The sequence below is a fragment of the Herpailurus yagouaroundi genome, unplaced genomic scaffold (assembly GCF_014898765.1).
Source record: "Herpailurus yagouaroundi ecotype Mexico unplaced genomic scaffold, PumYag 142, whole genome shotgun sequence".
Taxonomy (NCBI): Eukaryota; Metazoa; Chordata; class Mammalia; order Carnivora; family Felidae; genus Herpailurus; species Herpailurus yagouaroundi.
Window position 1 is genome coordinate 49,319,074 of NW_024412397.1, and position 14,491 is coordinate 49,333,564.

The 14,491-nt window shown below is 36.6% G+C and overlaps 1 protein-coding gene across 4 annotated transcripts in view; it reads right to left on the reverse strand.

Moving 5' to 3' along the window:
- RBBP8 (RB binding protein 8, endonuclease) overlaps nucleotides 1–14,491 on the reverse strand; it is a 119,544-nt gene that overhangs the window by 60,292 nt on the left and 44,761 nt on the right. For all 4 annotated transcript variants that reach the window (XM_040479239.1, XM_040479238.1, XM_040479240.1 and 1 more), the window contains one exon: nucleotides 5,518–5,630. In XM_040479239.1, the coding sequence (XP_040335173.1) occupies nucleotides 5,518–5,630 (113 nt within the window). The remainder of the gene's footprint in view (nucleotides 1–5,517; nucleotides 5,631–14,491) is intronic.

The following is a 14,491-nucleotide window of genomic DNA, read 5'->3' on the forward strand; positions in this document are numbered from 1 at the left end:
AACAAAACAAAACAAAACAAAACAAAACAAAACAAAACAAAACAAAAAAACAGTAATAAAAATTCTGGATAAGTAGTTTTAATATAAGAAACAAAAGATATCTGATAACATCTTCAGATTTCAAAGGGTGATAGATAGGTTCATTAAAAACAAGCAACATGGGGCTCCTGGGTGGCGCAGTCGGTTAAGCGTCCGACTTCAGCCAGGTCAGGATCTAGCGGTCCGGGAGTTCGAGCCCCGCGTCAGGCTCTGGGATGGCTCAGAGCCTGGAGCCTGTTTCCGATTCTGTGTCTCCCTCTCTCTCTGCCCCTCCCCCGTTCATGCTCTGTCTCTCTCTGTCCCCAAAATAAATAAACGTTGAAAAAAAAAAAAAAACAAACAAACAAACAAAAAAAACAAGCAACAGGCTGCCATGAAGGTCATAAAAGTTAAAAGCAAAATAAATGGGATGAAAGTAGAAAAAATGTGACCGAAGACAGAATTAATATCCATCTAAATGATTCTCCCAGAATTCAGCACAAGAGAATAAAATTACAAAATATTAAGAAAAATTAGGCAGCGTGGGAAGACCCCAGCATCTTGCTAATCTGAGTTCCAGAAGAAGAAACAGAACGGAAAGGAACAAACATTAGAAATAAACAAACGAACAAACAAAACAGAAAAAAAAAAAAACTTCTTGGGCTAAGTGAACACTTTAGGGTGGGTAAGCAAATTAGATATACTGTTAGTGATCTTATCACAAAAACAAATAGATCGGGGCGCCTGGTTGGCTCAGTCCGTTGAACATCCGACTTCGGCTTCAGGTCATGATCTTGCGGTTTGCAGGTTCAAGCTCCGAGTCCGGCTCTGTGTTGACAGCTCAGAGCCTGGAGCCTGCTTCGAGTTCTGTGTCTCCCTCTCTATCTCTGCCCCTCACCCACTCATGCTGTCTGTCTCTCTCTCAAAAATGAATAAACATTAAAAAAACAAACAACTAGATCCTGAACAAAAACATAATTTTTATTAAACGCTAAACTCACAGGAAGAGAAATCCAAGGGACTCCCACATTACCTCCTTAAACATCAACAACAACAAAAAAACAAAACAAAACTGTGAGCTAAAACACAAGCAGTATAGGTAAGCAGATGTTGGTACCAGCACTGGTAGGGGGACTGAAACTGAGATTTCAACGTTTTTTTATTTTTTTTATTTTTATTTTTTATTTTTGGGACAGAGAGAGACAGAGCATGAACGGGGGAGGGGCAGAGAGAGAGGGAGACACAGAATCTGAGCCATCAGCCCAGAGCCTGACGCGGGGCTCGAACTCACGGACCGCGAGATCGTGACCTGGCTGAAGTCGGACGCTTAACCGACTGCGCCACCCAGGCGCCCCATGAAACTGAGATTTCCAGTTTAAGCCCAAACTCCTTTCCTAGCATGGAGCCAAAGTAACCCTCATTTACTTACCCCTACAGTCAGCAGAAAGTAACTCATATATGGATTCCCAAGTATTTCAGATAATAGAATTATCTTACATAGTAATGAAATGTTAAAAGATTTAAATGGAATGCCTAAAACTAACACACTAGAAGTGATAACAAAAAATGAGTAGGCAGACAAGACTGAAATAATTTGAGCATCAATGAGAATAAATGAGTAAACTGAATGACACACACTGAATATATAAAATCCTATGTATTTATTTTACTCAAAAAAAAAACCCCCGAAAAACAAAAAGAGACCCCCCCACTCTCATCAAAAATAAAATGAAACATCACACATACATAAACACACACACCCTATTTGTCACCATTGCTGGTAACTATTACACAAGATCTTACTCTGAAAACTGGCAATTAAAGGGAAAAAATTAAAGGGAAAAAATTAAATTAATAAAATTAAAATTAAGACCATGCCTTTCTAGTAGGAACTATATTACATCAAGCTAATCAGCAGTCCCAACTGATAAGGGTGAAATCTTATTTACAGAAAAATGCCAGCTAATGAATGTAGAAAGAATAACAGAAATGAAAATTTGGCATTTTATAATCTCTAATTAAATAACTAATTCAGGCAAGGCTCACCAATGGATGCTAAAACCATTCAAGAAAGACTGAGGAAGAATTGTATTTTTGCAAGACTTCATAGTATCAAACATCCACCCCCCTATTCAGATTATTTGGTGGTACAAGGAGAAAATATAACTCTATAATAAAGAAATGTAGTCATCACCTTAACCCAGTGATCAATCTTAGAATTCCTAACAGTGGAATAACCTGGCAATATCTTACTCCTGATAAGATGCAATAAATATGAAGTGGACAGTTTTAGCTATGAAGTACTGCTGTCAAAAATGCTTAATATAAACCTAATCAAGCCTTCAGATCCAATATCTACTTTATAGGAAATAAAGGAAAAGACAAAATGTTTTAAAAAAATCCAAAATGTGACAAAATTTTAAGAAAACGACCCTACTTCAAGAAACTAATGTCATGAAAGAAAAAAATAGGAAAGCGAGCTATTCCAGATTAAATGGAATGTGTATGAGGGTTCTTTAGTATTTTCCCTACCTTTCTGCATTTTTTAAAACATTTCACTTAAAAAAAAAAAAAAAAGTGAGGGCGGTGCCTGGGTGGCTCATTGGGTTAGGTGTCTGACTTTAGCTCAGGTCATGATCTTGCAGTTCGTGAGTTTGAGCCCCACATCAGGCTCTGTGCTGACAGCTCAGATCCAGGAGCCTAGTTTGGATTCTGTGACTTCCTCTCTCTCTCTCTATCCCTCCCCTGCTCACACTCTGTCTCTGTCTCTCAAAAAATAAATAAATGTTAAAAAAAAAAATTAAAAAAAAAAAGAAGGGATACCTGGCTGGCTCAGTTGGTGGAACATGCAACTCCTGATCTTGTGGTCATGAGTTTGAGCACCACATTGGACACAGAGCCTACTTAAAGAAAAAAAGACAACTAGGTAGACTTGAAAAAGAACCATTAAGGATAAAGAAATTGTGGTTTATATACACAATGGAGTACTACGTGGCAATGAGAAAGAATGAAATATGGCCCTTTGTAGTAACATGGATGGAACTGGAGAGTGTGATGCTAAGTGAAATAAGCCATACAGAGAAAGACAGATACCATATGGTTTCACTCTTATGTGGATCCTGAGAAACTTAACAGAAACCCATGGGGGAGGGGAAGGAAAAAAAAAAAAAAGAGGTTAGAGTGGAAGAGAGCCAAAGCATAAGAGATTCTTAAAAACTGAGAACAAACTAAGGGTTGATGGGGGGTGGGAGGGAGGGGAGGATGGGTGATGGGTATTCAGGAGGGCACCTTTTGGGATGAGCACTGGGTGTTGTATGGAAACCAATTTGACAATAAACTTCATATATTGAAAAAAATTTAAAAAACTAATTTAAAAAAAGAAAAAAGAAAAAGAACCATTAAATAGAATTTTTAGGAATGAAAAGTTTGGTTACTGAAATAAAACAACTCAACACAAGAGAACTACTGAAGTCCTTAGTATAATGAACAAGAGAGCTGAAGAAATCACTCAGAATGTAGCAGAGAGAAATAAGAAGATGAAAAACAGGAAAGGGATATCAAGCAATACAAAGGACAGAATGATGAGGTCTCATCAGAATACCCAAACAGAGAATGGAGAAGACACAATATTTGAAAAGCTATTTCCAGGTATAATTAAAGATGTGGTTCCAAAAGGGTGCCTGGCTGGCTCATTTGGTAGAACATGCAACTCTTGATCTTGGGTCATAAGTTCGAGCTGCACAATGGATGGTAGAGATTACTTCAAAATAAAATCTCAAAAAAAAAATGTGGTTCCACAGATTTTATAATATATACTAAACAGAATTTTTTTGAAAAAAAAAAAAAAAAAAAAAAAAAAAAAAAAAACCTGGTTAAAATTATACTAATATTATAGAACACCAAAAAAGAAGGAAAAAAAATCATAGCAGCCAGAGAAAAATGATTGTTACCCTGCAAAATAGGCTTACAAAAGTAAATGTAAAATAAAAACATTTTTGGATAAAACTGAGAATTTAGAACCAGCCAATACCCTCGAAAGGATGTATCTCAGATAGGACAATAATCCCAGAAGGAAATGGAGGTGCAAAAAGCAATAATAAGCAAAGAAACTGATAAACAGGTAGTTGAGTCTTTTAAAACTGTCTTAGTAATTTTTAGAAAAGTTTCTAACTGGGGCACCTGGGTGGCTCAGTCAGTTAAGCATCCAGCTTCAGCTCAGGTCATGACCTCACAGTTCATGGGTTCGAGCCCCACGTCGGGCTCTGTGCTGACAGCTCAGAGCCTGGAGCCCGTTTCAGATTCTGTGTCTCCCTCTTTGTCCCTCCCCCACTCACGCTCTCTCTCAAAAATAAACAAACATTAAAAAAAAAGTTTCTAACTTATAGGCTAAAAAAAAGGAAATGAATGCTAGGCATAAGCAGCATGTAAGTGGAAAAGGAGATGAGCAGAGGTAAGGTGTTTTAAGGTCTGTACATTGTTCAGAAGATGGTCAAGACATTAACTTTACATTTTAGGAATGCATGGTAAACTTTCAAGGTTGTGGGTTGCCTGGTTGACTCAGTCAGTAGAGCATATGTCTTTCTCTTGGGGTTCTAAGCTTGAGCCCCATGCTGGGCATAGACAGTACTTAAAAATAAAATAAAAATAAATAGAAATAAAAAAATAAAAAAGAGAGGAGGGGACAAAACAGGGGAAGAGACACAGAAAGATAAACCTGGACCTGGAAAAATACATTATCAGATTGTTAATAATAGTTACCCCCAGGAACAGAATAAAACTATGTTCTTTCTCTTTTTGAAACAATGAGGAAATATTCATTTATTCTTGCTTGAGTAACCAGAGGATAGCAATATAATTAATAGAAAGAAAATAGTCAGAAGATAGAAAAGAAGATAAATTAATTAGATTTTGTGCTCATTGTGAGCTGTTCATTGTGAGCTGTTTACAGAGAATCAAGGTAAAGTTCACTAAGAGAGTATATGAATAGTTAGAAGTGAATAAGGTTAAGAGATAATGGAAGAGAAGACATTTAAGAGAAGGCTAAAAATGTAAGGAAACCCCACATTAAATGTGTAAGGAGACTAAACTGAAAATGATATATTTGTACTAATATGTCATGAAAACCACAGAAAGTGTACACTTTTGCAGAACACTAAATTGTATTTTTGTATTTGACTTTACTAAATAGCCAAATGACATGAAATAAAGATAAAACTGAAGAAGCAAATGTAGACATAAGCAAAGGAAATTTCTTCTTATCTTATTGTTGGTGAGACTTGAGGGCCAATGTGCACAGTATTTATACTACTTTTTGTACTCTATTTCTTACTAAAATAAGTATGAAATTAAATCTACAGAAAGGGAATAAAGGACATTTGCACTTTTGCCTACACGAGGAAAGATGTATGTAAACCATCCATTTGATTGCAACCAATTTAATAATAGGTTTTAACAACAGTACATTATGCTTTAAATACTTAATGAAGAAAGGAAACTCACTAAGCTCTGTGATAAGTTTAAGATTCTGCTGCCGGATATTTTCAAACTCTTGCTGTTTTTTCCGCATATGCTCTTCAGTTACTGCACAGCGATCACATAATCCTGCTCTTAATCTAGGAAACAAAAACAAAATATTTTTAGAGAATTTAAATGTTCTCACCAAAATATATGTAAGATGATGGCTATGTTAATTAACCAGACGATGGGAATTCTTTCACAATGTATATGTTTACCAATTACCATTATGTACACTTTATTTTACAATTTTGTCAATTGTATCTCCATAAAGCTGAAATTCAATTTTTTTCAAATACTAAAATATATTTCCTTATATTTGAACTCCAAGACTTTTATACTTTATAAGATGTAAATAACTGACTTGGCGAATATGGAGAAAATTAATAGTTCAATGATGTATTATACCTTTAACACGTTCTCAAATAGGTTGAAATCATGCCACAACATCACTTTCTACAAGACTGCAATTCCGAGTGGAATTCTGTAAATTCTGCCAATTTTAAACTCTATCCAAAGGAACTTATTTATTGAAGAATCCGACCTTGTTTTAATATATTATAGTCAGAATATGAACTTTAGTCCAGTACCAAGGGGCTGAATTATAACTTAAGCAAGCTTGCCTCTGTATTGCTCGGCATAGGATATGACACATGAGTGATCAACAACTTTTTTAGTTGAATGAATACTAAAGGTCAAAGAGTACAAAGTTAAAAAAAGGTACTCCATACTTTGCTCTTGTCAGCATTTAAAAAAACCCAACGTCAGAAAAATTCACAATTTACTATTATGCAAAAAAAGGTTTTAAAAAAAGTTTTCACTATTTGTCAGTGAAGAAAGGGTGTCCTAATCACAGAAAAGTCTAGTAGACAGCACTGACCTAGAACCAACTTGATATACACTACAGAATTCCTAGAAGCTTAAAAAAAAAAAAAAAAGGGTACCCAGAATAAGTAATTTAACGTATTTCAAGAAATCATAGTGCTTGGGTGGCTCAGTCAGTCAAGCATCCAACTCTTGATTTTGGCTAAGGTCACGATCTCACAGTTCGTGGGTTTAAGCCCTGCATTGGATTCTGTGCTGACAGTGCAGAGTCTGCTTAGGTTCCTCTCTTTCCCTCTCTGTGTCCCTCCCCAACTCACACTCTATCTCAAAATAAATAAACTTAAAAAATATTAAGTATTTCAAGAAATCATCATATCAACATATTCTCTTCTGTATTCTGAGTACTCAAGTGATCCCCCCTTCCATTCCTAGGAGAATATTGGAGATTTACCCTCTAGAGGGTCTAAAACAGACACAGATACAGCTTTGGGAAACACAAGATGTAAGTAAGGGTAGGAGTACAATAGTGAAATAAATGTATATTCATGCCAAACTCTTAGACTTTAGCCTAGGCCCTCATCATCTACTTGGCTTCCAGGACTTTAGTAGCCAGCCCTATTACACATTCCAGAAAGCAGAATAAATAAAGGAGCCCCCTCTAGGAAATCAGACCTAAAGATACCGCCATTTGGGGATTATCAGTGAAAAAGACCAGGCAGATCAACCTGCAGTGAAGCTCAGAGACCACAATTCCACTCACAGCTTCTACTCAACTTTTATCCATTTCTCTTAAATATATCAGTAGACATCTCAGAAAAGCTTATAAAGGGGCACCTGGGTGGCTCAGTCGGTTAAGCGTCCGACTTCGGCTCAGGTCACGATCTCGCGGTCCGTGAGTTCGAGCCCCGCGTCGGGCTCTGGGCTGATAGCTTGGAGCCTGGAGCCTGCTTCCGATTCTGTGTCTCCCTCTCTCTCTGCCCCTCCCCCATTCATGCTCTCTCTCTGTCTCAAAAATAAATAAATGTAAAAAAAAAATTAAAAAAAAAAAAAAGGAAAGCTTATAAAGTGAAAGATACTAGAGCAAGACACTAAAAAAATATATATACACATATATATACATATACATATATGTATAAATAAATAAATAAATAAATAAATAAATAATGTAGGGAGAAGGAAAAAAACACTACCATCACCAGACTGTAAAGAATACTCTCAGGAGAAATAAAGAAGATACCAAACCATAAATGAAAACAGGACTGCCATAAAAGGAAATATTCTGAGAACAACAACAACAAAAATCTTGGAAATTAAAAATATAACAGCAAGGCAGGGAAACCCCACGTGGCTGAGTCAGTGGAGCACACAACTCTTGATCTCGGGGTTTTGAGTTCAAGCCCCACGTTGGGTATAGAGATTACTCAAAAATAAAATCTTAAAAAAAAAAAAGCCAGCAGGAAAAAACCCAAGCTCAATAGAAGGTAAGAAAATAGAGTTGAGAAAATCTCCTCAAAAAGCGAAGAGCAAATAGAAAAGATTAAAAAACTAGAGAATTATTTTAAAAGGTTTATCCTTTCAATAATAAGAGTTCTAGAAAAAGCAAGTTTTGGGGTGGCAGCAAGGGGCAGAAAAGGAGGAACAAAAAAGACATGAGACCTACAGAAAGCAAAATGGCCTAAATCCAACTATATCAATAATTACATTGTTAATTGATAAAACACTCTGATCTAGAGAGAGATCTTATAACTAACTCTGATCTAAAGGCAGATCTGTCAGGACAAAAAAATTAAGATTCAATATGCTACCTACAATAGACAAATTTTAGATTCCAAGATACGTATAGGCTGAAGGAAAAGAATGGAAAAAGACAGACCATGCAAACAAAAACCAAAATAAAGCTGGAGCATCTATGATAAGATCAGACTATAAAACATATAAAAATGGAGAGAGGAAATAACAGAAAAGAATTGCCAGACCTTAAGAGATACTAGTCTTTAGACTGAGTGTCCAACAGGTTAAAGGAAACACATACAAACACACACACACCCATCACAACATTTCAGAACAACAATAAAAAGATCTTAAATTCCAGGAAGGAAAAAATATCTATTTACCTATAAAGGAATAACATTAGAATGGTATCAGTCTTATCAACATCGGATGCTAACAGATAATGAGAAAATGTCTTTTTTTTTTAAATTTTTTTTTAACATTTATTTATTTTTGAGACAGACAGAGAGCCTGAACAGGGGAGGGTCAGAGAAAGAGGGAGACACAGAATCCGAAACAGGCTCCAGGCTCTGAGCTGTCAGCACAGAGCCCGACGCGAGCTCGAACCCACGGACTGCGAGATCATGACCTGAGCCGAACTCGGATGCTTAACCGACTGACCCACCCAGGCGCCCCTGAGAAAATGTCTTTAAAATTTGGAGCAAAAACTATTTCAAACCTAGAATTTTATATCCATTCAAAATATCATCTAAATCAACAGTAAAATGACATTTTTAGACATGCAAGGACTCTTTGAAAATTTACTTCCTGTGCAATTGTGGACTAACATGAGTTGAAAGAAATAATGGAATTAATGTAGGGAGATCCAGTGAAGAGAAATTCCAGAATGGCAGCTATAGAAAAACCTAGAAAGTAAATGGTCCAAATTGGTACAGGAAGGTTTTTAGCCCAAGAAATATACCTCCAAGAATAAGAAAAAAGAAGATGATAGTCAATAAATAGAATGACACATTACATAGTATTAATGGCATAGTAAGGAAAACATGTCTCTTATCTCAGTATGAAAAAAAGTAGTTAGAACTTCTGGGAAAAACCAGCAAAAACATAGAAGTATGTCCTTGTCATAATATAATTATGGGCTGATTTGACCAACTGATTTGAAACAGAGTAGGAAAGAATCTATGTGGCCTGGACAGGAGAAACAGTCTACTGGGGCACCTGGTGGTTCAGTCAGTTAAGTGCCCAACTCTTGACTTTGGCTCAGGTCATGATCTTATGGTTCCTGGGTTCACGCCCTGTGTTGGGCTCCATGCTGACAGCGGAATGCCTGCTTGGGATTCTCTCTCCCTCTCTCTTTGCCCCTCCCTCGCTCTCTCTCAAAATAAATAAATAAACTTAAAAAAAAAAAAGTCTCCTGGAGTGGCACAGAGGTCATGACATCAGATCTGCAGAGAAGGAAATGCTATCTTGCCTTAGCAGAGAATACTTAGAGTCAATAAATAAATAGTTTACTATCCTCCAGCAATACAGTGGTGAGCTCAGGGAGACTGTTCAGACATTTCTCTAAAATATACTCCTGTAAAGACATATTTTTATAAAAATGTATGTATTAAGGTTTAAGATAAAATAGAAGAACTAAAATATAACTATTCAAAAATATGTGAGGGAGAAGAGCCTGGGTGGCTCAGTTGCTTGAGCGGCTGACTCTTGATTTTGGCTTAGGTCACGATCATGGGATTGAGCACTGTCAAGTCTCCACGCTCAGTGTGGAGGCCCTCTCCCCTGCTCATGCTCCCTCTACAGTAAAAAATAAAATAAAATAAAAAATAAAAACAAAAATATGCAAAGGAAAATCGTATCTTCATAGTAAGAAATAAGATGGTCTCAAATTGATAAATCAAGGGTTAAAGTGAAAATGTATCATTTAGAATCTGGAGCACTAAAAACTGGGACTGGTAGGGGTGGAAAAGAGGAATATATAGTAACTATGCACTTTATAATGCATATGCATTACTTTAATAAAAACTGAAAAGGAAAAATGATACAATAAGCTAACAAGTATTTAATTTCATAATATTATATTCTAATAAATTTTGTGTAACATCTTTTTGAGAATTTAAGGTACTAGAAAGGACATACACCTTCTTGTCTTTCTGCTATAACATAATGTTTTCGGATTCTCAAGCATTTCTAAAGCTAATAGTAAGGTCTATTTATGCCTTTAAAATTCCAAAAGAAATAAATCTCTGTAAACTATTCCAAGGGGCACCTGGGTGGCTCAGTTGGCTAAGCATCTGACTCTTGATTTCAGCTCAGGTCATGATCTTACGGTTCATGAGATCCAGCTGTGCAGTAGGTTCCACACTGGCAGTGTGGAGCCTGCTTGGGAGAATCCTCTCTCTCTCTGCTCCTCCCCTGCTCATGCGTGTGCTCTCTCTCTCTCAAATACTAAATAAATTTAAAAAAACAAAAACAAAAAAACCCCAACTATTCCAAAACCAAGAGACTATTAAACTGTTATAAGAGAAAACTCAATTTTAACTATTTGCTTAAAGTACCTGACATTTCATATTTACAGTTCTAAGATTTGTTCAAATTAATAGCTTAGGGTCCATGCAATAAACACTCAAACAGCTGACCTGATTGTGGTAAATTTATACACAGAATTATTAAGCTACAGAGGCCAAAGAGCACATGACATAGAAAAGTCATCGAAGGGGCGCCTGGCTGGCTTAGTTTGTAGGACATGTGACTCTTGATCTCAGTGTTGTGAGTTCAAGCCCCACTTTGGGCATCGATCTTACATTAAAAATAAATAAATAAAAATTAAAATAAAAAAAAGAAAAAGAAAAGTCACTGGAAAACTCTGAAAGAGGTAAATGGCATGGAACAATTCTAATGGATTAGTTAGAAGTCTTCTGCTAGTCAGTTTTTCAGTAAAAATTGAACACTTCATTGTTTCTAAGAAATAAAATCTGGTATGTTAAAATGTCATGACATATGATTGAAAACAACCCCTTGGGGGGCGCCTGGGGGGCGCAGTTGGTTAAGCGTCCGACTTCAGCCAGGTCACGATCTCGCGGTCCGTGAGTTCGAGCCCCGCGTCGGGCTCTGGGCTGATGGCTCGGAGCCTGGAGCCTGTTTCCGATTCTGTGTCTCCCTGTCTCTCTGCCCCTCCCCCGTTCATGCTCTGTCTCTCTCTGTCCCAAAAATAAATAAACGTTGAAAAAAAAAAAAAAAAAAAGAAAACAACCCCTTGGAACACCTAGTTTCCAACTTTAAAAATGCCACTGACATAGACAGTTATAAAATGAAACATTTTCTAGCTTGTTTATTACTTCCAGTTTTCTCCAGTCAACTGCCACTCTTGATAACAGTATTTGTGAAAAAGAGTCAACTCTTGATTGCTCACTGACCCTAGTTTAAATTTAAACTGTTAGGAGAAAATATACTAGGTTCCTATTTCCATCAAGGTTCCACTGCTGCTGTCAGAGAAAGAAAAAACCTCAATTTCACAGGAGAATGAATGCAATTTTAGTAGCTATATACAAGTAACAGGGAAAGAAGAATAATTCCACTAGTAAGAGCAGAAAGCAGCATGCTTTCTGGGTTATATTCCAGTTTCTTCATAGATGAAGAAATAAAAGCTTTCATTTTGCAATTAAAACTTACCAGATTAACAAGTATGCTCAATTGTTTGTTATACCCCAAAAAGATTTCCTCAAATTTATTCATTTTCAGGGCGCCTGGGTGGCTCAGTCCGTGTCCGACTCTTGATTTTAGCTCAGGTCATGATCTCATGATTCGTGAGATCAAATCCCGCATTGAGCTCCGTGTGACAGCTTGGAGACTACTTGGGATTCTCGCACTCTCTCTCCTGCCCCTCCCCAGCTCATTCTCTTTCTTTCTCTCTCTAAATAAACAGTAAATAAACTTCAAAAAAATTATTCATTTTCATTCAAAAGGTGATCATATTCATGATCACCTACAATGAGTACTGTAGGTGCTGAAATACAACAGTGGCCAAGATAATGTAATTTCTTTTAAAGAGTTTAGAGTGTACTAAAAAAAGACAGGTAGTAAAAGAGTAATTAAGCAAAGCATGATTCACATCATGACAGCGGAAATACAGGGTACAATTAAAGCACACAGCAAAACTAAACCTAGTCTAGAAAGTCAGAGATCTCCTGAAAAATATTTAAATTAAAACCTATGAGTAACACAAAAAGGACATTTGGTCTAGTATTTGAAAAATAGTTGCACAACCACAAATCCCCTGATTACGAACACAAATTTTCCCTTTCAATGACAGATGAAATATGAGTTTACTACAACTGCCAAAAATGCTTTTAAAAATATTAAAATCTACTAGACAACCATGTTTTAACTGCTTTGTTCAGATTTTTTTTAATGCATTCTATCCACATCACAGTGACTATTCCTTAGATTTGGTGAAATACTTTGTTTCCTTCAAGGAAAGTCTCTTATAATACTAGTCTAGTAAAACATAAACAAGCCACCTAAAATTATCAAATTTATTATCAAATCTTTTTGATAATCAAACATAAACAAGCCACCTAAAATTATCAAATTTATTATCAAATCTTTTATCTTTTTATTATCAAATTTACCTTTACCAGGTAATTCTTTTCATCTAAACATCTCACAATGTTTTCACAACATTAGCATAAAAAATAAAAATTGCTTCATCCTATAAAGAGTAAGTAGCAAGTTTCAGAATTACTGTTTAGAAATTTTAATGAAACACAGGGTGCCTGGGTGGCTCAGTCGGTTAAGTGTTCGACTCTTGGCCTGAGCCCAGGTCTTGATCTCATGGTCGTGAGTTCAAGCCCCGCATTGGGCTCTGCTCTGGGCGTGAAGCCTACTTAAAAAAAAAAAAAAAAAAAAAAAAAAGACATTTTAACAAAACACATTTTGCTTTTTAAAGGTCTTAGCAAAACGTTAATTTTTATAGATTTTTAAAGCTTGCTCTGGGTATCATTCTTACATGACATAAAACTTAAAATGAAATTTTAAATAAAGCAGAACTTTACCAAATGTTACCTAGACATTTTTTTTTTTTTTAAATTTTTTTTTTTCAACGTTTATTTATTTTTGGGACAGAGAGAGACAGAGCATGAACAGGGGAGGGGCAGAGAGAGAGGAAGACACAGAATCGTAAACAGACTCCAGGCTCTGAGCCATCAGCCCAGAGCCTGACGCGGGGCTCGAACTCACGGACCGCGAGATCGTGACCTGGCTGAAGTCGGACGCTTAACCGACTGCGCCACCCAGGCGCCCCTTACCTAGACATTTAAAGGTAGTATACAGTTAACAGCAATTAAAAACAAAAACAACCGAAACAAAAACTTCCAAAAAACCAGACTAGAAAATAGATAATATTGGGGAATTAATATTGCAAAGTACCTGTTTTCTTAACTTTAGGTCAAGCACAAATACTCTGAGATGATCAGTTAAGGTATAATTCATTTACACAACATTTATAAAATTAAGACAACATACAGACAAGGCTTCAGGAAAACAGAAACTGGGGGGTTTGTAGGGTCAAATTTAACCTAATTATCCATTAACTGTGATCTTGGTATGGCTTCTTACCTCTTTGCCAGTTCAGTTTCCTCCTATGTAAAATGGATTTACCACACCAGCATTAATGTGAAGATTAAGTACTAGATGCCCAGGTACAGGTACAAAGTAAGCCCTCAATACATATCAATCACTGAGGAGTTAAAGCCTGAGAAAAATATGACCCCCCCACCATTCCTCCCAAACGCTTTACTACATATCCAGAGAAAACAAGGAAATGCCTCACCACACTAACAGAAAAGTAGCTGATGATTTCCTTTTTGATCCTGGACTGGGAAAAAAAAGGGGTCAAATGGCTTTCTAGAGACTGGATCTGACTAGAGTGCTAAAGGCTGAAATCATCATCACCAATTAGAAGGGACACTGTAAGTTTTTAAAAAGTTCTATTATGTACTTAACTTGCATTAATCTCATTTAATCTTGGGGCGCCTGGGTGGCGCAGTCGGTTAAGCGCCCGACTTCAGCCAGGTCATGATCTCGCGGTCCGTGAGTTCAAGCCCCGCGTCGGGCTCTGGGCTGATGGCTCAGAGCCTGGAGCCTGTTTCCGATTCTGTGTCTCCCTCTCTCTCTGCCCCTCCCCTGTTCATGCTCTGTCTCTCTCTGTCCCAAAAATAAATAAACGTTGAAAAAAAAAATTAAAAAAAAAAAAAAATCTCATTTAATCTTTAAAATAGCCCTGTGGAGAAAGTGTGGTTGGTGTCATGCCATATGTTCTTGGCTTTTCTTCTACCTGATAATTTTTCTTTCTCATTTTTGTTTGTTGGCTTGATCCTCATTCTTCATTAAACCTTACTCAGTA